The 22,611-nt window shown below is 47.7% G+C and overlaps 1 protein-coding gene across 1 annotated transcript in view; it reads right to left on the bottom strand.

Annotated features, from left to right (window-relative positions):
* Positions 1–842: 842 nt before the first annotated feature.
* Positions 843–22,611, bottom strand: part of GFRA4 (GDNF family receptor alpha 4) — a 70,047-nt gene continuing 48,278 nt past the window's right edge. Inside the window, exons 2-8 of the mRNA XM_048943663.1 lie at positions 17,185–17,463; positions 14,250–14,330; positions 10,946–11,291; positions 7,780–7,889; positions 6,746–6,880; positions 6,500–6,657; positions 843–4,520 (exon numbers count right to left, since the gene is read on the bottom strand). Coding sequence (XP_048799620.1) covers positions 4,374–4,520; positions 6,500–6,657; positions 6,746–6,880; positions 7,780–7,889; positions 10,946–11,291; positions 14,250–14,330; positions 17,185–17,463 — 1,256 coding nt within the window. The 3' untranslated portion in view covers positions 843–4,373. The remainder of the gene's footprint in view (positions 4,521–6,499; positions 6,658–6,745; positions 6,881–7,779; positions 7,890–10,945; positions 11,292–14,249; positions 14,331–17,184; positions 17,464–22,611) is intronic.

The following is a 22,611-nucleotide window of genomic DNA, read 5'->3' on the forward strand; positions in this document are numbered from 1 at the left end:
GTTGGATGTGAGGGGGAAGTTCTTGACAGAGAGAGTGGTGAGGTGCTGGAACAGCTGCCCAGAGAGGCTGTGGATGCCCCGTCCATCCCTGGAGGTGTTCAAGGCCATGTTGGATGGGGCCCTGGGCAGCCTGGGCTGCTATGAAATGTGGAGGTTGGTGGCCCTGCACGTGGCAGGGGTTTGGAGCTCCGTGATCCTTGAAATCCCTTCCAACCCTGGCCATTCTGTGACTCTGTAAAAAATCCATCCGACCTGCAATGTTTTCATGGCACATTTCAGATTCCACTGACTGGAGTTTCCGCAGAAAATTTTCCGTGTATCTGCAGGTACAAATTTCATAGGAAAAAATGCAACACTGGACTCGAGTCACAATGGGTCCCTTCCAACTCAAGATTTCTGTCTCTTTATTTTCTTTTTTTTTAGGTACCAAAAATGGCCCACAGGTGTTGGTAGCACAAATCATCTCCATGCTGGCTAATGTGAACTGCTGCCCTTCCTCACCCTCTTCCTACCTATCTGAGAGCACAGCCTTCCCCACGTTGCTCCCAGAGCTCCACGTGTGCCATCTCTGTGCTCAGCACATCCCCAGAGCTTGAGCAGGTCCGTGGGTTGCGTTGGTGGCTCTCCTTTGGTTGTGTCTCCATAAAGCCATTTTCTCCAGGCTGGGATGCACCAGCTTGGAGTTTCCAGCCAAGTGTGAGGGCTCTGAGCCCCAATACTCTATAATCTCCCCGTAGAGCATCCCCCCATTCTTTCCAGCTCTGTTATAGTGCAAGAGGAGTGAGTTTAATGCACAGTGCCTGGGCACAGCCAGACCCCGCGTCACAGACAGCAGCAGGCAGTCAGGAAAATGCATGTGTGCTTTATTCATGGATATGTCTGAATATCAACTCGTACAGAAGAGATAAGTACAGGTTACACCCCGGCAGTACAGGCAGACACCAAGCATCCTCCCCATGTGCACACACACACACATCCATCAGCACCCATCAGCATCCCCTGCCGCCCATAGAGGTACTTTCCCAGCATCACTTTTCCTCTCTGCTCGTGCTCTTGCTTGGACAACAACGCAGTATTTGTACATACACAATATCTCACAGATGCGAGGAACTGCCGAACCACTGCAAAACGGTGCTGAGCAGCCAGAAAAAAAAACAGAGTTCAGTGGCTACAGAAAGTTGGTTGGCCACTGCTTTTTTTCCCATGACTCTTCTTTGTGCTTATGGAAGTCCCCAGGTATGGAGTGATTGCTAAAAAGTTGTCTCCCTTTCTCTCCTTAGGCTCACTCAGTCCTTTCCCTCTGCTGCTGTGACTCTCTTATTTTTGTTTGCAAAGTTTGGTTTGTGAATGGGCTTAGAGGGAGAGCGGCCATGATGTATCGTTAAAGAAAAATAAGGTGGAATGGTCAGGAAAATTTATGCAGATTTTTTGGATTTTAATTCCCTCACAATATTAACACCCATCCCAACCACTGGCCCTTTCCTGCTGCGTGGAGGCTTGTAGCTCCGTGACTTTCTTCATTGGGAAGCATCCCCAGACTGCAAGGAACTCCTGGGCGAGCAGCAGGCTCTCACTGCTGGGTGGATGCTGCTTCCAAACTCACACCACAGCACAAGGGATGAGGATGGGGAGCGCATTTTCAGACCTGCAAAGTCAGCTCTGTAGGTGCTGTTCAGACCCCTCATTCAAGACCACAACAAAGAACCCTCCAGCAGACCCCCATTTACATTTCTGCAGGAATCCCAGCAGAACATTCGCCTTTATTTTACCCCCTCATGCAAGGCCTCTGTGATAAGATCCGTAGTGATTTGCTGTTGCTTTTCACAGCCTCAGGACACCTCTGCCATCCTCCCAGAATTGAGGACACAAGAAGACACCACAATGGGATCTGAGGGTCTGTTTGGCCAGCAAAGCTCAGGGACAACCAACATCCTAAGATGTTCTAAGCGTGATATATACATCCCAACCCTTGCACACCCATCCTGTGCAGAGACTCAGCCCATGATACAGGAAGACCAAAGGCTGGTGGGGACCCATCTGCTGAAACCAGGTGGGCAAAAGAGCAAGGCTGGACAACAGGACTTGAAAGGAAAGCAGCAGATGAAGGCAATTCACAGCACGACCTCACGGCGTCGAGGAAGTTCCTTGCCATTCTGCAGTAGGATTTAATCTTTCCCACCCGTGGCTCAGAGGACACAGGATTTTGGGTTTACACCTCATATTTGCACAGATGGCCCCACTGATGCTCTGGAAATGTTCACAACAGCTCAGGGCATGGCTATGAAGGGAGGTATGGGACCTGTGCCACCACCTGCATTTCCAATACTGGGAGATCCTCTTGGCCATGAAGTTTTGGCACACACAATTTGTTTCAGCACATCCCCTGGCAAACTGCATGCAAGATTTCAGTGTGTTCCAGGATCCTGTCTCCTGGATTAGGACAACCCCAGGTGAAAAACTTCAGCCAGGACACAGCCGGGAGGGTTTCTGCCCTGTCTTATGCTTCCACAGATATTCATTCGCAAACAAGTGTGGTTTTATATTGGAACAAACCCCAAGAAAGTCGCTGCTGTTTCTCAGCAAAACCTAAAGCATAAAGCAACGGAAAGTGCTCTGCAGGGAATGGAAATAAAAAGCTCCAGACCTTGAAATTTCAGTTGCTTCTAAACTTTTCTATGCCTCCAAATGCTGAGCAACTGATGTTGTTCTGTAGAGAGGCAGAAACCGAAGGGTGAATGGGCTGATGTAAAACTCACAGGGAGCAACGAGCCACTCCTGTCCTTCCTGTAGTGGTCAACCTGGGAAAGCATTTGTCCAAGAAAACCTCGCTACTTTTCCTTACCACCTTCTTTATTGTCTTGGTCAAGCGTGGAATTCATCTCCCTGCAAAGCTCTGGGACACCCCACCTCACTTCCTCAAGGGAAGACCTCTGGATGCTCATGTATAACAAGGTCACATGTATTCCCTTCTGTGCCCTGAGCAACCAGGGAGACATTTGTCCTCACGCTCCATCTGGTTGGGTCACTTTGCCAGCCTCTGCTTAAGCCACCCCTTGGCTGACTAATTGGCACTTGGCAGGAGGCAATGTCATTAGTGTGCTGGTCTGGTTTACCTGGTGTAGGGAACCTGCTTTGACAGGGGGGTTGGACTCAATGATCTCTGAAGGTCCCTTCCAACCCCTACAATTCTGTGATTCTGTGATTACAAGCTAACAAGGATTTCCTCCTCCAGCTATTCAAGGAAGGGGGCTGTAACAATCCACTCCCTACCAAGGACATGAAAACCCTTTGTATCCTATCTCTTCCTTACACAGATAATGACGTCCCTCAACTGTCCCTCTGTCTCTCTGTGAGACCGACAGGAGCACAAGTAGCTGGTGAGAATGGATTGTGTTACACTCGTATCAAGTCCTACCTGTAGCCTCACAGGTTTATCCTGCACATAGAGAGGTTGGCTGGGAGTGGAATGACTTTGGCCCCTGGCTGCTTGGATGTCATGAAAAAATACCAACCCCAAACACTTCACAGGACCGGTAAGTAGAGATGCTAAGGTTGAGACACGAAGAAAGCCAGCCATTAACAAAATGCAACACACGTGTTTCTTCCTGAACATGATCAATACATGACACGTTTCTCAGACAGGAGGGCCCAAGGAGCAGGTGACATCTTGGAGATGCGTGCTGGTTGCATGTCAGCTGTAGTTTCAAGCAGGTGGATGGTCCCTGTGAGCCAATAGCCAATTTGTTGTATGGCTGCTTGCTCCACCCCAGAGGTGCTTCAGGATCCTCTCTGGTGAACAGAACCAACTACCTTCTCACCAGGTTCTCTGGTTTCTTCACTCTGAACCAGATGGGTTGTTCTTTGGGTCCTGAGCAGCCCTGGAGATGATCTGTACGACACAACGCTTGACTTGTCCTGTCAAATGTCCCACAGCGTGAGTTGGGGCTTGAGGAAATGTCCTGACAGCTCATCCATCAAAAGTCTTTCCCCTCTTGGCTGGGGAAGGTGAAACCATTTCCATTGCAGCTCTCATTTTTTGACTCAGCTCTCTCCTTTGGCTTTTCCAAGGGAACTGTCTGTGGCTCACAACCCCAATCCACAGAGAGCTGGAGAGACAGCAACCACACTGTGGGGTGAAAAGTGGCCAGGACAAAGATGAGCTGGTTGTTGGTGATGCTGATTGTATAAAATCAAACAAATTGGAAGATGGATGAGGAGGAGAAAGGGATGCCTACACACTCACCTCTCCTTCCCATCCCTTCCCTCCTCCTACCCCACCTCCTGAAAGAAGTTCCTTGTCTGGTTGTTTTGTTTTGTTTTTTTAAAGAAACCAACACAAAGAGAGTCGCTGCCTGGCGTGATCCCACTCTGCTTCACATCACAAAGAGGCTCAGCACAGCAAGAGTAGGGAGAAGCCACAGCTGCAGGTGGGAGGCTGCCTGGTGGCAGGGAGCTGCTGGGCTGGAGGTCTCTGATGACAGACGAGTGGAGCCCCGCAGGAGCCTCTCCTCTCCAGCCACCTGCAAGAGAAAGGAAAAAGCATGGGTGAGTGTCATGGTTTTTAGCCTTGTGGTCAGCTCAGCTCTGTTGGAGATGATGGTGGTGAAAGTTTCTTTTTGTAAAATGGGGGCCTGAATGCCCATTTTGGTCAGGGGACATCCATACCCGTGGAGTCATCACCAGTCAATGACTTGACGCGGTGACCTCTCCAGGTGGAGATATCCCCAAGTATTGGAGGTATCTCCATGGCATCAGCAGGCATTTCACCAAGCAGCAGCTGGGACCCAGGTAGATTACTCCATAGGTAATGGCTTTACATTGTGCCAGAGGAGGTTCAAGTTGGATATGAGGAAAAATTTATTCTCCAAAAGAGGGATCAGGCACTGGCACAGGCTGCCCAGGAAAGTGGAGGAGTTGTCATCCCTGGGGGTGTTCTAGAAGGAGATGTGGCACTGAGGGACACGGACAGTGGGCATGATGGAGGTGGGTTGGGGATCTCAGAGGTCTCTTCCAACCTTAATGATTCCATGATACTATGAAAGAACTGTGCACGTGGCCATCTGGACCAGGCTGTCAATCACGAAGGAGTTTCAAAGCTTCTCCATCGCTTGCAAGTGGTGGCTTGGATAAAGTTCTCAGTGCAGGGTCTTGGCCTTTGACTCAGATTGCACAAAGGTTTGGTGAGCACCAGCAAGTCCTCCAGCTCTCCTGGATGCAAATCTCCCCTGATGAAAATATCTCTGTTCTGTGCACGGCCACCCATGCCCTGAAAAGCAGCTTGGGAAGCTGAGGCCACACTTCTGCACCTACTGCAAGACCTGATAACTGCTCAGTGAAAACAAAGCTGTGTGAGATGGTTTGGGAAAAGGTTTTAAAAACCTGCATGTGGAAGCTCCCAGGAGGTACCATCTAATTCAACACAAGGCACAAGCTCAGTCCTCAGAATCTAGTGACAGTTTCTGTTACCTGCATGTTCAGCAAATCAGGGTCACTGTTAATTGTTCAATAGTAAAATAATTCAATCTGAAGATTACTCTAGTGGGCGGCGAATCAAGGTCATTGCTTTTCACTTAATAATAAAATATTTAATGCTTATTACTGTCATCATCAGTAAATTAACCTGGTATTTGTTTTAGAACGATTTCAATTTAATATTACTTCGATACTAAAAACTTGCTGATGGGTAGAATCTTTCAGCCGAGGTTTTTCAATGCTTGGTGATCCTTGCTCAGTTAAGTTTCAATGTATGACCTCCAGCAACTGAAAAGCTTGTCTGCACCTATGTGAATGCTCCACAACTGGGCAAGGAGTTGAACCAGTGGTTCTGGTTCTCTTCTACACTCCCAGAAAGCACAGGGATGTTCCTAGAATACCCATCTTTCTCATTAGCTTCCTCTCTTCAGTACTTGAAGGGAGGGTATAAACAGGAGAGGGAATGGCTGTTTATGAGGGTGGACAGTGATAGGACAAGAGGTTTTTAAGTGAGACAGGGGAGGTTTAGGTTGGATATTAGGAGGAAGTTCTTCACTCAGAGGGTGGTGAGGCACTGGCACAGGTTGCCCAAGGAGGCTGTGGATGCCCCATCCCTGCAGGCATTCAAGGCCAGGCTGGATGTGGCTCTGGGCAGCCTGGGCTGCTGATTGGTGACCGTGCACATAGCAGGGGGTTGGAACTGGATGAGCATTGTGGTCCTTAGCAACCAGGCTATGTGATGCTATGATTCTACGATTAGCACTCATGAAAGAAAGGAGATGGTGATCAGCAGGACTGAGGAGAGGATGAGGAATAGGATAGCATTGCCTTGTGCTTGGTGTCGGGTAAGAAGATGTCATGGCATGAGGAAGAAGATGAGTCAGGGACTCTAGAAAGTGGAGGGGAGGCTGGTTATCTGCATGTAGATGCAGTGACACAGTTGGAAAATGGAGCTGCGGTGAGGAGAGCTGGAGGACAAGGAGAGGCACGGATACATCCAAGTGACCCTTGGGCCAGGTTCTCCTACCTTGGTAGGCTGGAGGTGCTCAAAGATGTTCTCACTGAGGGTTGCCACAGCTCTGTTGGCATTTCGCTCCTGCTTGTACATCTGTGTGGTGGGGGGGATGGATGGGGCTGTGGCTGCGTTCAGGTAGGTCCCATTGCCGAAGGCCTGGATGGCATTTTCTTTGTGTGGGGAAGAGATGGAAAAAAGCACCATCAGGGCAATGCTCCCAAGGGCCAGCACACGCATCCTTCCTTGGGTGATACTTACGGAGACAGATGTTGTCCGTGAAGAGGTGCAGGAAGCTCTCGCACTCTTCCTGCCGGTTGCCGCTTGCGTTGCACGTGCACCAGGGTGCTATGCTGGAGGTGGAGTTGTCAATGTAGTTTGGAGTGATGGGGCTGCCTGTGGGAAGGGAGGAGAAGTGTTACCCCAAAGCTGAGAATCCAAGGGGGGGGACAATGTCATCTCTTTGCTGCTCTCTTATGTTGCTCTGGTTAGTCTCAGTCATGCTCCTATGTGATGAGAAAACTCTTTTGGTGCTGATGTCACAGCTCTGCTTTGCTCCCAGGGAGAAGAGGATCATTTTCTATCTCTTAGCTGACCCCACCACCAACAAAGCCTTTAGTCAACTAAAGTGTGCTCTAAGTCTAAGGAATGGGCAACTTCCAGGAGCTGAGGTTTCCTAGTTATATTCAGATATTGTTTGTGAATGTTTGAGGAGGTTTTCACACTGGCATCAGAGAAGCCAAACTCAGCCTTCAGAATGGTCAGAGACAACAAAGGAAGGATTAAATGAAGGTCAAGGTCAAGAATGAAATCTTGACCCAAACAGCTGCCAATTTATCCCTTCCCTTTGGAACGGACCAAGTCCAATTGCCACCGGTGCTTCTCTTTGGACTCTGGATGTGCTTGTGCTAACAGCTGCCAGCAGGGCTTCTGCAGCATCTGAAAACCCAGTCCTCTGACATCCTCTGAGGTCAGCAGGATGACAGGGAAATCCAGCAATGAGATCAGGGCTCACCCAGCAGAGCAGGTTCTCTGGGACAACCCATCACCATGAGCATCAAGCAGAGCCTTGCAGCAGCTCGTGCTGTGTGGTTTCCCTCTTTCTGATGCAGCTATCATGAAGTTACCCCATGATCATGGCTTAGGCTCCTTCTTTCACATAGCAGAGGGTCTCCTTGAGATCCTACTCTCAGATGTCCACCTTTCTACTTTCATAGCTTTCCACTGGCTGCAATACAGGAGGCTTCCCACTCAGGGAGTGAAAGATAGAGCAGTGGAAGAACATGGGACCTTACCTATGATCCCAGTGTAGGCCAGCAAGCAGGCAGCATAGCTGTCCCTCCGGCAGCCACTTGCAGTCTGCAGGGATGGCTGGCAATTAAACTGGAACTCTGCATAACGAGACCTATTGGAGCAAGAAGGCAAAAACATAGAATGCCTTAGGCTGGAAGGGAGCTTAAAGATATCATCGAGCTCCAACCCCCCTGCCATAGGCACGGTTAAATGGGACTTGAGAGCAGAAATATTTGGGGCGAAAAGAGAGATAATAGCACACTGGAGGTGTCTGCTGCATTCACACAGAAGGGGATAATATTCTCAAGATTCTGTGCTGCTGTAGCTGTTGCTAAGCCAGTTTGAATACAAAGCACAGGTTTTCGTCTCGCCTGCCCCTCCAGCAAAGCCAGAAGTGAGTTTAATCACCCTGAGAGGAGATGTGGAGAGGTGCTGTAGGTCACGTTGTACAAGCATCCTCTGAGACTGCAAGAAAGGTGCAGTCTTGGAAGAAATGTTTGTTTTCTGATGTGCAAAGCTGATTTTCAAAGGAAGAACTGTTGCAGACAGCAAGATAATTCATCCTCTATTGCAGCTATCTGACTCCAGAGTACTAATCTTCCCTAGAGACCTAAGCCTTCATTTTTGGACTGAATTGCTGAAAGAGAGAATCGCTCTGGTCCGCTTTCTCTCTCTTCAAAGATTATGCTCTAAATGTTGCTGAGGATATCTTCAGTTTAAGGGCAGTGCCCAAAGGTTCTGATATGCTCTCTCCATCACCATGGCTGTTGCCATTTCCTCTGCTATCGGCGTCCACTCTCAGAAGATTGGACTCCCTGGGGTCTGTGCAGTGAGAAGTGCATGCCACAGTGCTTCAACCACTGTTGTGCCTCAGCTTTTGTATGGTTGGGCTGAAAGCATCAAATCTATCAGCACAAAGTGGTTTCGAGACCCAAATCTGGGCTTGTTGGGACCCTCCATGCCAGGAAATAGAGGAATCTTTCAGACATGCCAGACAGCTCTTTGCATGTGGCTACCCTACTACCGTGGTAGGAAAAACTCAATACATCATGCTGCCAAACAGATATTTGACACTTAATTCTATAGGAATGGGACAATTGTTGGCACGTCTGGTGGCAGTTGGACATGGCAAGCTATTTAAGTCATCTACATGGGGCTCTCAGGTACGACATAGAACTGTTGGAGATACAGATGCACCTAGTCAAGCAGCTGGTGACCATCTCATCAACCTCTCTTTCCTGTGCTATGGCCAGGCAAAGTATGCTTACCAAATCTTTGTTGTATTATTTGAAGGAGGGAGGGATCAACTGCAATTTTTATACTACTCTTGTTAGTAGAGCCCACACCTCCAAGCTGGGAAGCTGGAGGGGGTTAGGACTGGTAAGAGGACTTAGCAGTGCAGCAGGATTTGCCCTGGGGTATTTTACTCCTTCAAAGTGCCATGATTTGTTCTTGGCTCTCCTTGTGCTTTCTGCACTGCTGGCTTTGACCGGCTCACACTTCCACCCCTTGCTCCTGCCAATGTCTCTAGAGGTTGTTTTATATTATACATTCAGAGACCAAGGAACTGGATAATTAACAGCTGTGCTGTTTGTGGGAAATGGTTTCCAGCCTCTTGGGAAGCAGCACTCTCCCCTTTGAACCTCTTCTTTCCCTCTGGGCCCACTTGTCTTGTTAGGGAGAGGGCAGTACTCATCTGATTTGATTCTCTGGATACCTGGGGGGAATTTTCAAGCAAGAACTGGTGGGACTAGAGGACTTTGGAGTCAGCATCAGCTCTGTATCTCAGTTTTTCTGTTATCAGCATTTCTGGGTGCATTAATGCCAGGACACCCTTCCAAGAAGATGTGTGCTACATGCAGCAGCCTTCACCTTCTCTTAGGAAAAGACAATTTTTTAATGCACTTTAAGGATGACGTGCTACACGTGTTCAGTTCAGGAAGTCCCAAAGCCCAGAATAATTAGAGCCTGGAACAGTTCTGGGAAATATATCCTACACTGGCCTTGCTCTTCTACTCTCCTCCAGGTGTTTGCTCATGGCAAGAGCTGCACACAGGACAAGGAGCTGGGAGCATCACTGCATAGAATCATAGAATCATAGAATCATAGAATCATAGAATCATAGAATCATAGAATCATAGAATGGCCTGGGTTGAAAAGGACCACAGTGATCATCCAGTTCCAACCCCTTGCTATGTGCAGGGTCACCAACCAGCAGACCAGGCTGCCCAGAGCCACATCCAGCCTGGCCTTGAATGCCTGCAGGGATGGGGCATCCACAGCCTCCTTGGGCAACCTGTTCCAGTGCCTCACCACCCTCTGGCTGAAAAACTTCCTCCTAATATCCAACCTAAACCTCCCCTGTCTCAGTTTAAAACCATTCTCCTTTGTCCTAGCTTCTGGAATATGAAAGACTTTATGAGAAATAGAGGGGTGAAAAAAGTGCAGCTGAGGGAAAAATAAATCAGGAGAGTGCATGTGAGTATCCAAATTAAGATATTTCTGTGTATGCATGAGTGCATGCACGAGTCTGGAATGAGATCCACGCTGCATCCCTGCTTAGCTTCCTGGAAATATTTCCATAGTGGGCTTTTCTTTGGAATGAATCCAAAATTGATAGGAAAGTTCAAATAAGGCTCCAACTTCAATTTGTTCTGCTCATTAACACTTTCCATATCAGGGTATGAAACAAAGTCACGGATCATGGGAAGGAGCCACTCACACAACAGCCTACATTAGCAGGTCGTGGTGAGTCAACTGTAGAATCATACAATCATAGAATATCCCAAGTTAGAAGGGACCCTCAAAGACCATCGATTCCAACTCCTGGCTCTACATAGCACCACCCAAAACCTAAATGCAATGTCTGAGAGAGGCGTCCCAGCGCTCCCTGAGCTCTGTGAGGCTGGGGCCATGACCACTGCCATGGGCAGCCTGTTCCATGTCCACCACACCATCTGGGGCAGAGCTTTTCCCTAAATCCCACCTGCCCCTCCCTTGACGCAGCTCCATGCCATTCCCTTGAGGAAATGGTGAGATATGTGCACTCCACCAGAATCCTACAGGAAAATACACAGCTCTGCACACCGGGCTGCCCCCAGTTGAAGAACCCCAGGCTTGGTTGGGCGCCGTCTCTCCATGTCACCCACCCCACCACAATGCACATACCTACAGACATAGTTCTCACGGCAAGAGTCCAGCGGTGCCAGGCAGTTGGGTTTCTCCTTGGATTCATAGGAGCAGGCTGGAACGATGGTCTGCCGCCGGCGCTCAGCACAGGCTGTGTCTTCACAGGGGCAGAAGAGCAGCTCGTGGGTGTACTCGGGTGGCACGCGGTCGAAGAACTTACGTAAGGCCTTGTGGCACTTGGACCGATTGCAGGTGTCAGCCCGAGCCAGGCGCCGGATGCAGAAGGAGACATATTCCGTCCGCAGCCGCTGGCACATCTCGTCCACGTTGCAGGCTTTGGCAGCATCCAGGCAGCGGTTCACCTGGGTCACCTCGTTCTCAGAGCCTGCGGGTTGGTGTAAGATGGGGATGGGGTTTAGTGCTCGGCTCCCACAGGCAGCAGCGCCCCGTTTTAAGACCTTCCTCCCAACCTTTTCCTTGAGGTGGCCGCCACTGGCTTCAGAAAAGCTGTGGCCATGTGGAGTCCACATCTGCTCTGTGTTGAAGTAGAGCCAAATCCTTTTTCCCTGAGATGTGCCACGGCCACAAAACAAACCTCACACCCCAAGCCTGCTCTACCTCATTCCTGCATTTAATGAAAGGAGACTTTGCTCTACCTTGGGCATCTTTGCTCTAGCTCAGGCATTGATCATCATGAATTAACACCAAGGCCTGGTGAGGCAGCAGCCATTCATAGAATCGTAGAATCATAGAATCATAGAATCATAGAATCATGGAATCATAGAATCATAGAATCATAGAATCATAGAATCAGGTTGGAAAGGACCTACAAGATCATCTAGTCCAGCTGTCCACTAATTATCCTTGCTACCACATTAAAAGACACATCAATGTATGACCATGACTGGATTCACCAGTGTGATGGGATTTGTTCCAATGGACTTCCTTTTGCCCAAGATCAAACACCGAGTCAATGGCCAAGCTAGATCTCCTGACACATCTAATCTGCTCGGACCCTTGCACCACAACTTCTTTTCCCTGTGCAGTGAGTTTCCTCAGGCCTCTGGAGCTGCAGATAGATCCTGGAACTATTTCAAAAGTGGATGGAGCTCTCTTTTGTATCAGGAAGAATGCCACAGAGTCACCAGTAGGAATCTGTTGAGACATAAACTCTTGCTGATGGGAGAGATGAGAAGAGGGTCCGCCATGTGCTAGAGAAATGAATTTGAATTCTCCATCTCTCTGAATTAAGCCCATTACCTGAAGCACACTTAGAAGGATGTTTTCCCCAGCAGAGAAGATTCTTTTTTGCAGAGGAAAAATCCCCAGAATAAAAGAATTTCTGCTGCAAAGTCAAGCCCTGTCTTTGACCAGGAGTTAAAACCATCCAGTCACCGTGACAAGTGCTGATGCATTGACAGTCACTCCGAGCACTTCAAAACTGGCTGCCCTCCTTTATTTTTGCAGCCATTGTCAGATGCTCCATCTCTGAGCTGTTTATTTTCCCCTTCGTTTTGTCTCCTCTGTTTACTAGAAGATGAATTTCAAGTTTTTCAGTCATTTTACAATGGATGGCAATTTTGCTCGGTGCATTTCTACAACATAAGTGCTCCTCTTTAAAAATGCCCAGAGATAAATATTGTTCAGAGCATCAGTTTACGCAGGGGAGCTGTCAGAAAATGTGTGGGAATGCTACTTGGAAGGGTTTCATTACCCAATCAGCTAATGAATCACAGGGAACATGCCAGTTGTTCTCCTGCTCACACGCAACAGCGGAGGACTTACTTTTAACGTTCACTATTACAATTAGAGTGGAGGGATATCATCCTGCTTCTGTATTTTTAATGGTGTCCACATATTGTTTTTTGTAAAAACTGGGTTAAAAATGCCTGTCACTCTGACTTGGCGTGGCATCATGGGAATGTCTTACATTTCAACGAGTTCTTGGGAATTTTTGGAGTGTATTTGTAAAAGGAACCTTTGGCAAGGCTGATCCTATAATTCTATGCACTGGACAGGCACAGCGTGACAGGTCATGAGCCGTGTTATGGACTGTTCTGATGTACAAATAGGGAAGAAAAAATTAAACCAAAAAACATCATGTGTCTCCATGGATGCTGAGTCCTTTGGTATGTATCCCTGCTGCTCCAGGCTCATTGGCTTTGCTGCCCAACCAGTTTCAATCTGCTTTAAAAACCTGTCTGTGTGTTAATCATGCATAAAAATCCCCGTTCCTGGATGGATTTTGCTGTGCTCTGAAGTGCCCCGTAGGACTTCTAGAAAAAATCAAAAGGAAAAAACTCTTGTGAAGAAGGCCGTGACCTGGCAAACAGCTTTGTGCATGCTTCACTTTGCATGCTCAAATCAGTCAAGTGGAGTCAATAAGAAGATGTGAGGTCAGGGAACATTTCCCTTCCCTTTGCTGGTCAGATTGTCAAGGGCTGATGGGTTAATTTGCTCCTGGACATTTTCACCTAACAAGTGCCTCGCTGTCGAGGGGACTGCAGCCATCCATCAGCTGCAGGGATGTGATGCTCTCTGCTTGCTTGGGTGCATTCCAGCTGTGTCCTCCACTCCAGAGCCAGGTGCACACTCAGGAAGAGATGTGAGAGGACTGCCTCTGACACATCTTCCAGAGACACAAGTGGAGCAAATCACCTGTTTCCAGGTGTCTACTCTGGTAACAAAAAATCACTGTTGGTAAAGCTTCCCCATGGTTTTGGTACAGGTTGTGCTGGCAGCAGTGACATTGGTGATGGATGGCTAAAAGCTACAGCACTGACCTTTTAGCTGCTGAGCCAAGGGTTCATGCCCTCAAGGAGGTTAAAAGGTAGGGCAGCTTTGCTCGTGTTATTAAGGGGATTACATGATTCAGAGCCTGAGTCCACAGGCTGACCTCAGGGCGTGGGGTTAGAGGTTGTGATTGGGATCAAGCCAGTAGGTTGGACTACTGACCTTTTTGCCTTTGGGGTATCTGACCCTGTGATTGATGAGGAAGCACCTTCTAGTCCCTAATGGCAAGCAGCCATCCACTGCTCACCAGGGTTTCTGCACTGCACAGGTGATACACCTTGCTGTGGAGAATCAGCCCACGGATGATGGCTGATCACAAGAGGCTTTCCTACTTCATCCCTCTGCCCCAGCCCTTCAGAACGGGCATTTGAAAGACAAAAATGATAAAAACTGCAAGTGTTTCTTCAGGGGGATATATTCTTCTACCTAGCCATGCAATGCTTTGTAGAGACCATGAGAGACCACGGAGGACTGCCTCCTCCTTAGCACTTGACAGCCAGTTCTCCCACTTTGAACCAGCTAGTGTAAGAGCATCTTCTCAGCCACCTACCTGCAGTGATGGAGGCCAGCCGGACGTAATCAAAGCCCCTGATGAATGGCTCATAAGGAGAACTTTCCAGCACGTTCATGCCTGGTGTGAAAAGAGCATCTGGTGAGAAGGCATTAGAAGAGCCTGAGATGTGCAAGGCTCAACAGTTGTAGCACACATTGGCTTGGTTGGTCCAAGAATAATTGTGCTCTAAAGGTCATAAGTAAATGGATAGCCAAGGTCACAGCAATTATTGGGATCATATCCTTAGAGAAGAGAATAGAATGCAGCTAGGTTTGAAAAATATATTGTAACTATGGACTCGATCAACACCTCAGAGAACAGCTGAGTTGCAACCTCGTGTAGCTCAAGTCCTGGGTCCCTTTCTGAGATTGCCACTGAGGACACCAGATCGTAACACAAGCTCTTGCTTATGGGCAGAGCTCATGCTATCATAGAGTCAGAGAAGCATTAAGGTTGGAAAAGACTTCTTAGGGTCACCAAAACTAATTCCAACCCACCCCTAGCATATCCACTGACCACATCCCTCAGTGCTGCATCTCCATGGTTCTGGAACACCTCCAGGGATGGTGACCCCACCACTCCCTGGGCAGCCTGTGCCAATGCCTGACCACTCTTTCATCTCCTAATACACATCTCCTAATACACAAGCTGACCCTTTTTGGCACAACTTGGGCAATCACCTCTTTTCCTATTGCCTACATGCATTTTCCAACACCATTCTTTTTTTTTATATATATCCCTCCTTTGTTCAGTGGTCCTCATCTCTTTCTAGGATGCAAGTTGAGCAACATTTCATATTTATTAACACCTCTTCTCTTCTTGCCTACAGCCCCTTCTTACCTGGCACTGAGCTAATGACCCACAACTACCACAGACACTTCCCCTCTTTATTTTTAAGTCACTGGGAAGCTAATTTTATTCAATTGGTGCTTCCCTTTCATCCGTTCAATGGTCTGTAATGCCCCGTCACCCTGATAGATACTAGAGAATATTATTGAAGCAAACAGCTCGGTATCATTTTTTTTTATTAGACATTTAGATGGATATGGACAGCAGCAGCAGATGTACTGGCTGGGATAAAAGGACTATCAAATCTCTTGCTCTGGGCATATGCTGATCACCAGCTGCGGTCAGGAAGAAATGGCTCCCAGGGTACACAGCACTGTGCAATTACCACAGGTGCATTACAAGGCAGCTTTACACCTTCATTGAAATATCTTGCATCGTTACTGACTGGAGAGGGGCCCATTTGTATGTTCCAGCATAGCAGTTTTATGTCCTGGTGATATAGCACCTTATCAGAGAATTGTTATCGGGTTGTCATCATGTTATTGTGTCTCCAAATGGGAAGGTGGCTAAACACAGGCACACACAAGAGAAGCTGAGTAAATAGTACGCTTTATAAATTCCCTGAGCACACACTTCCACAATTGATTTTATAAGAGGACTTCTAGGAAGCTTTTTACAGCCTCCTGGGTACATACGACTGAAAGACAAAGCTCTACAAGGAGCACATAGATTGGCTTCCTTTCTCAGTCAATTAAACATGTGTAAGGACTCTGAAACATGTGACTATTATGAAATGTATTTCCCCCGGGAAATTAAGGTAAGGAAATCAAAGGCTTGAGAGTGTGAATCTGCAATGCAAGTGAGCTTGATGCTTGCAAAAATGCAGGGCTCAGAACATGACAGCAGAGAAGTAGGGCAGTCTCTTCAATAGCCCTTCCACAAGAGGAGGGCTGAAGCTGCTGGACCAACATCCCACCCAGCCTGGCCTGCATCCATCTGGAGATGCACACCTGGCCCCTGCCCACTGTCAGTTCTCCCTGCCATCCTCTCCCTGCTCTTCCAGAAGTGGGAATCCTCCTTGCATCACTGTCCTGCACACTCACATTACTTCAAACCACTTGTTACCCAAACCCTCTGCTCTTCCCCACCCTCTTCACTTGGTAATTAGGGGAAAGATCAGATCCTGGGTGATGCTGGGGCCTCTTATTTCCCATAGTGCCACCATGCTCTGTGCCCTGCAAGCTGCACTGTCACAGAGTCATGGAATGGCCTGGGTTGACGAGGACCACAATGACCATCTGGTTTCAACCCCCCTGCTATGTGCAGGGTCACCAACCACCAGGCCAGGCTGCCCAGAGCCACAACTTTCACTACTTGAAAGCTTTCTGAGAACTTGATCAAGCAGCTCCCATTCTGTCAAGCTAGTGCTTTATGGTCTTCATCCTCTTTGTTTTGCTTGACCTTTTGGCCTGTCACCCCTGCACCTTTCCTTCCAGCTTTCAGCCAGCAGTGTTTTATTAATCTATTTTGCAGCCTATGGTTGGAAGGTTCTGTTTTATTCCCCATTTTAATTTTCATGGTGCATAAAATACTCACCAGCCTGACAACGAAGAGTTATGACCACAGAGGTGCAATTTTATGATGACTCTTAAAAAACGTCAAAATCCAAACTTACTAAACACTCTAGGAACACTTTAAATTCCAACTTGATGTCACCAGCCCCAAATCTTCACTAACCCAAAGACACCCGTGCACTTGAGATCCTCCAAGAGAGTGATTTGTTTTAAATTTACACCATTTTTTTTCCTCAGTGCACAAACTTTTCTGTAAGATATGCAGCTTCAGGGCTTGGCTAGAATACTTCTATTTACACACAAAACATACCATGCCTTTCTCCAGGGAATATCTCAAGGTATACTGGGAACATCATGAAAAAGAAGACAACATACAAAAAGAAAGGAGATGTCTCAAGTTTCCAGGGTATCTTCCTAAAAGTGCCAATACTGTGGGGCATCATAGGTCCTGAGATGGAACAGGATATGATACATATGACCTTCATCACACTGACTTTATGTTGGGGAACTCTACAGAGGGACTTAGCTTTTGGGAAGACCCTAAGAAAAGAGCACCGTACCCAACTGACCTTCCATCAGCGTGTGGTGGATGCTCCAGTAGACACTCAAGCAGTGCTTCTCCTTTTTCATGCCTCGCTTGCACTTGCAGCCGTAGAGTTGGCTGGAGAGCAGGGCAGTCACTGTGCTCCTGCACTGGTTCTTGGCATCGGGGCCCAGCTTGTTGGCTCCATTGCCTGCGATGCATTGCCGGAGGGTCCTGAATTTGGAGCTGCAGATGGGGTCGTTGGTGCAGGATTCACCTGCCTGAAGGCAGTCCCTGCTTGAGCTGACAGCTTCCGCCATACCTTCTGCAAGAAAACAGAGGAGGGATGTGAGGCTGAGGGAAGAAACCCTGGCTGGGAAATGAGTTGTGTATCCCATGAGATGGACCGGGTTGGGATGTCCACTTTCAGATATGAAGGTGGAAATCAGGCACATTACCACTCATCTACAAGCAAATACCTTGCTTCTGAAGTTCTTAAGCAGGCAGATCTCTCCCCAGGGTATCAGCTGGAGGATTTAAATGTCCAGGCTCACCACTCCTACTCAGAAATTGCACTGAAATGCTCCAGCTGATGAAGAGCCCCTGCTTCCTACACCTCTCACTGAGGAGCCAGAAGGAGAAACCACCTCCATCCTTGAGACCATGGCCTCATCCTGATTTGAGAGAGTGGCCCCAGATGGGGTCAACCTGGAAGCCAGATTGTACATGCTTGTCCTATCTCCATTTGCAGCATAGAAAGCTCTCCAAGGCCTTCACCCCCCTCACTTCTCTATCTCATCTCTGCTAACTGACATTAACACAAACCCAATCTTGTTGAACACTCCACTCTCTTCTCCTTGCACAAAATTTGATCTTGCTCACACCCTCCCTGAAGCTCTGAGTTGCTTTGTGTGGGGTGTTTTGAGATGGAGCCAGCCCACAAGTGTCCCAAGAGTTGGCCCTTGTTTGCTGTCACCACCTCCCCAGGAATCCCATTGTTTTGTTTTGCCTTTTATCAAATGCCTACAAATTCCCCTCAGAGTTACTTGTGAAAATACTAAATGCTCTGTTCCCCATGCTGCAAGGACAGAGAAAAGCATTGGAGGAAGGAGTCATTGCTACATGCACACCAATAAATTAAGCATCCCCAGCAAGGTTTGGTGATGCCAAATCCCCATGGCCCGGAGCAGACCATTGCAATGTTATTAAATGCTCTTCCTCTCTACAGCAGGATGGCCACATCCAGAGTGACTCCAGGGAATGGGACCTGTGCAATGGCATGCCAGGGCTATGAAGGGAATGGTGGAGAGAAAACAAGAGAATTGTGCTCCTTCCAGTTGTGGAGCTCTGGAGCACACTGATACAGGTCAAGGATGGTTGCACCATGACTTTGTGGGAGTGCTGAAGACGGAAACCTGGTTTATGAGAGGGAAGGTTCAGTCTCCATGTCTACAATGTAACTTCTGATTCTGCTGTACTATAAAAACAGAAACTGCTTCTATGACCTTGAAGGAGGACTTCTCAAACAACTCTCAGAGGATCTCCTTGTCCCAGCAATTCTTATCTCCCTCTGGATGGGAACACATTAGAGCTTCACAGATGAGGTGAATGAGGTGGGGGGAATCTTCTCATTTTTGAACCCTTACAGAGTGAGAACCAAGTCAGACAACATTACAGAAATCACTCCAAGGAAAAATGTGGGTCCAACATTCCCATCTCCAAGGGCTTCATCAGATCTCCCCTTTCTCCAAGAGTCCATTGATTTCTCCAGAGTTCTTTGGTCCTCCTTCCACCTGCTACCTTCCAGGCCTTGAATTTCTGCTCCTGCCTCTGCTACTCTCCCCATGCATGTAGAGCCCATTGCAGCCATTCCCTCCATCCCTCCTCCTTTGGCAATAGCAGGGCGTTTGCTCAGAAGGAGCTGCTTCTGTCACTCTTTCTGATTAGAGTAGAAGGTAGCAGCTGGAGTTCAGATATTTCAATTACGTTTATTACAAACTTTGGGTGAACCCACCAGGAGGTTTCTCCTGAAATACCCCAATGGCATCTCAAATGTAAAACCTTTCATCAAACTCCAGACTATTTCAAAGTGCCTCATGGCCAACGTCAGGCTTTCAGTTATCTCAAATCGCACAACACCTCAAATTTGAGTTCCCCTCCCTCTGATTTATTCATAGACCCGGTTTATTTAGCACTCAAGGCTTGCTTGGATCTGCCAAATGTGGAGAGAGAAATTATTTCCAACACATAGAAAACTCTGCCTTGGGCTGTCATATCTTGAAGAACTCAGAACACAAGGAACCAGTTTCCTTGAAATATCATTCGGTCTGCAATTTCTCTGAGATCTATAAAGTGAGCTGGAGCTATAGTCTCTGCCTTCAGACACTGCTGCATTTTCCATGCGCAATCTTTCTGCACAGAATCTGTTGGGGAAAAAAAGCACTTGACTTAATTTTGCCCGGGCTCCCTCCAAAGGATCTCCTCTGGCCTCCAATAAAGCGTGGCAGGTTTTATTCTAGAGGAGATGACTTTGTCAGTGTCATGTCAGCTGCTAAAAAAGTAAGTTAAAATAGAAATTACAGCCCTCCTTTCCCCACTCCTCTACGTGAATGGCAGAAGATACTCCCCAGGATAGTTATAAACACAGCCAGCCCATAAAAGCCATAAAACTCCTTGGGATCTCACTGAATAAATCAAGCAGATTGACCATTTAAGAAATTTATCTGCAAAAATTTTAAGTAAATATATCCTTGCTCTCTACATAGAACAAAGACTGGGGGTGAATATTTACAGCCCGATCCCAGAGCATCAGACACCCTCGTGCAGGGTTTATGGTAGAGGAGTTTGAAGCAACCTTAACTGGAGCGTCACGAATGACCCACCCCATAATCATGTCACTTAAAATCCAAATCATTCAGGGGCTTTTATTGGTAGCAATGTCTTTGCAACTGAGACAACATAACGCTGCGTTCTCCTCCTCGCGCTACCCTTGAGAGAGTAATTTTATGCAACATTAAGAGAGCGCCTCTCGGGGAACAAAAAAAAACAGCCCTGAGATCTATAAAATAGATGGTGCTTCCTAACAGGCAGGGAGAGAGCAACATCAGGTCTGCTATCCCATTGACAGAGCAGCCTTTCCAGCATCCAGGCTGGATGTGGCTCTGGGCAGCCTGGGCTGCTGGTTGGCGACCCTGCACGTAGCAGGGGGTTGGAACTGGATGATCACTGTGGTCCTTTTCAACCCAGGCCATTCTGTGATTCTATGATTCTATGATTCTTTAGGACTTCACCTTCACAAACACCGCTTTACGGATGCTCTGCAGCGGGGTTTTCCTCCACATCTCTCCCCAGCAGCTCAGTGGGGGTGGGGATATGTGCGTGGCTTGGGAGTTTTGTGCCTCTGCTTTTCTAATAATGCAACTTCCAGCTCCCTCTGCTCTCTTTAAAAGCCCATTTGTCTGGATTTTTATTCCTCGCTCGCTGCTAATTTCACGCTGTTTACGGTGGGCAGATGGGGTAATGAGTTTATTTTCCCATCCTGTTTGCAGCCGTGCACCACATCAGTTTTGACTCTTGCTTACCTCGGTGACACTAACACAAAGGCACTCCTAACCTGCAGGGGTAAGAGAAAAATCTGACTCTTCCGTTGCCTTCACCTACCCCAAAATGCATTTGGATGGACGTGGAGACCTGACTCTCCTCCAAGGAAAACGTTTCCTTCACCGTGGAAATGCAGCTGTGTCTAGCATACAGAAGTGTGAAGGTGACTCCACATGCCAGCTTGGAAACAGCATACAAATCCTTTTGTATGAGCACACAACAACTTTGGACCCTGCACTCTGATTTTCTGATCCTTCCTGCAGCAGGCCCTGTGTTGTAGATGCTTTAGGAGGCACCGCATCACACTGCATCAGAGGTAATGGCCTCCAGTCATGCACCAGGGGAGGGACAGGCTGGATATTAGGAAACATTTCTTTTTGGAAAGAGTGTTCTGGCACTGGCACAGCTGCCCAGGGAGTGATGGGGTCACCATCCTTGGAGGTGATCAAGAATCATAGAGATGTGGCACTGAGGGACGTGGTCAGTGGGCATGGTGGGATGGGTTGGGGGTTGGACTTAGGGATCTCTTTTCCAACCTGAATGGTTCTGTGATTCATGGTGCTGTTCAACCTAGGGCTTTGGCACACCTCCCCATCCCCTCCAGATTTTGGATATTTTAGGTGTGAATCCATGCACAGTACTAGGAAGTGATGAACACTGTTATTATTTCCCTGACAAGCTGTTGACTCCAGATAGGGTTTTTTTTTGTGTTTTCTTTTTTATCTTTTGCATGGTTTGTTGCTTAGAGGAGAACAGCCATCTGAAATCTCCTGTAGAGCAGCAGAAATGGTTTATTGCTCGTTTAGGTTAGTTGGATGTCTTTTACGTAGTTCTTCCTTAGTCAGGCCTGCCAAATCTTGCACAATGAGCACAAGTCCTGCACAAAAAGCTCCTGCTCAGGCTGAATCCCCTGTGCTCACCCATCCTCTTTGCTATGGGGCACACCCTTGCTTTGCCACATCCTTTCCCTGCCAGACACGGAGGTTGGCGCTTGGTAATAGGCAACTGCCTGATAACCAATGACTTTCTGCTTACCCAGAGCTGCTGGAAATAAGTTGTTACTCTTTTTTTTTTTTGTGTACATTTTTTCCTGGAGCAAGAAATGATGGCCAAGGGAGTCCAGAAGAAATAGTCATAATATTTCCCATGTATCCATGAGCCAATAATGATGGGCACAGGTGACTAATGCTGGCAGTCACTCTTTAACCTTGTTTAGACTGTGTTTCCATACCCAGATTTTACAGTCAAGTGCTCAGTGTCACCTAAGCAGCAAGCCTTCATATGCAGAATTAATTTCCCACCTACTGTTGAAATAGCTGCAGAATGTGCTGTGGACTGTCTTCCTTGCAAGCACATGGTTTGGAGGCACATACCTGAATACCTCAGATTTTCTCCAAGAGGGGAAGAAGCTGTGGCTCTCAGGTGTCCCTCTCTCCAAGGGCCCAATTTGGGGCACCTAGGAGAGCCTGGGCCATGTCAGAGTGGAAATGCCACTGGCATTTGGCTGTCTGCATAATTCTTTTGTGCATTTACTTGGCCTTGTGTTGCTGGACAAAAACACTGTGTCATGCCTGAACTGGAAATGTTGATGATCCTTCCCCCAGATCTGTCAAAGAAAAGCCCTATCAGGAGATTCCCTATGCCTTGTCCAGAACTCACAGCTGTCATCCGGATTTCATAGTGCCCTGCAAAGCCCTTTGGGATGCTGTTTTGCTGAATTAGATCAGAGCAGCTCATGCAGGGAAGATGTCAGCATTCATTGCTATCAACTCCCTGTGGAATTGGACGGGTTTACAAATATTACATACACAGAATGAAATCCCCCAATGCAAAATGATCTTCTTTTGCTAGCAGATCTTCCTGGTCAGTGTTG

The sequence above is a fragment of the Lagopus muta genome, chromosome 4 (assembly GCF_023343835.1).
Source record: "Lagopus muta isolate bLagMut1 chromosome 4, bLagMut1 primary, whole genome shotgun sequence".
In the NCBI taxonomy this organism is placed as follows: domain Eukaryota; kingdom Metazoa; phylum Chordata; class Aves; order Galliformes; family Phasianidae; genus Lagopus; species Lagopus muta.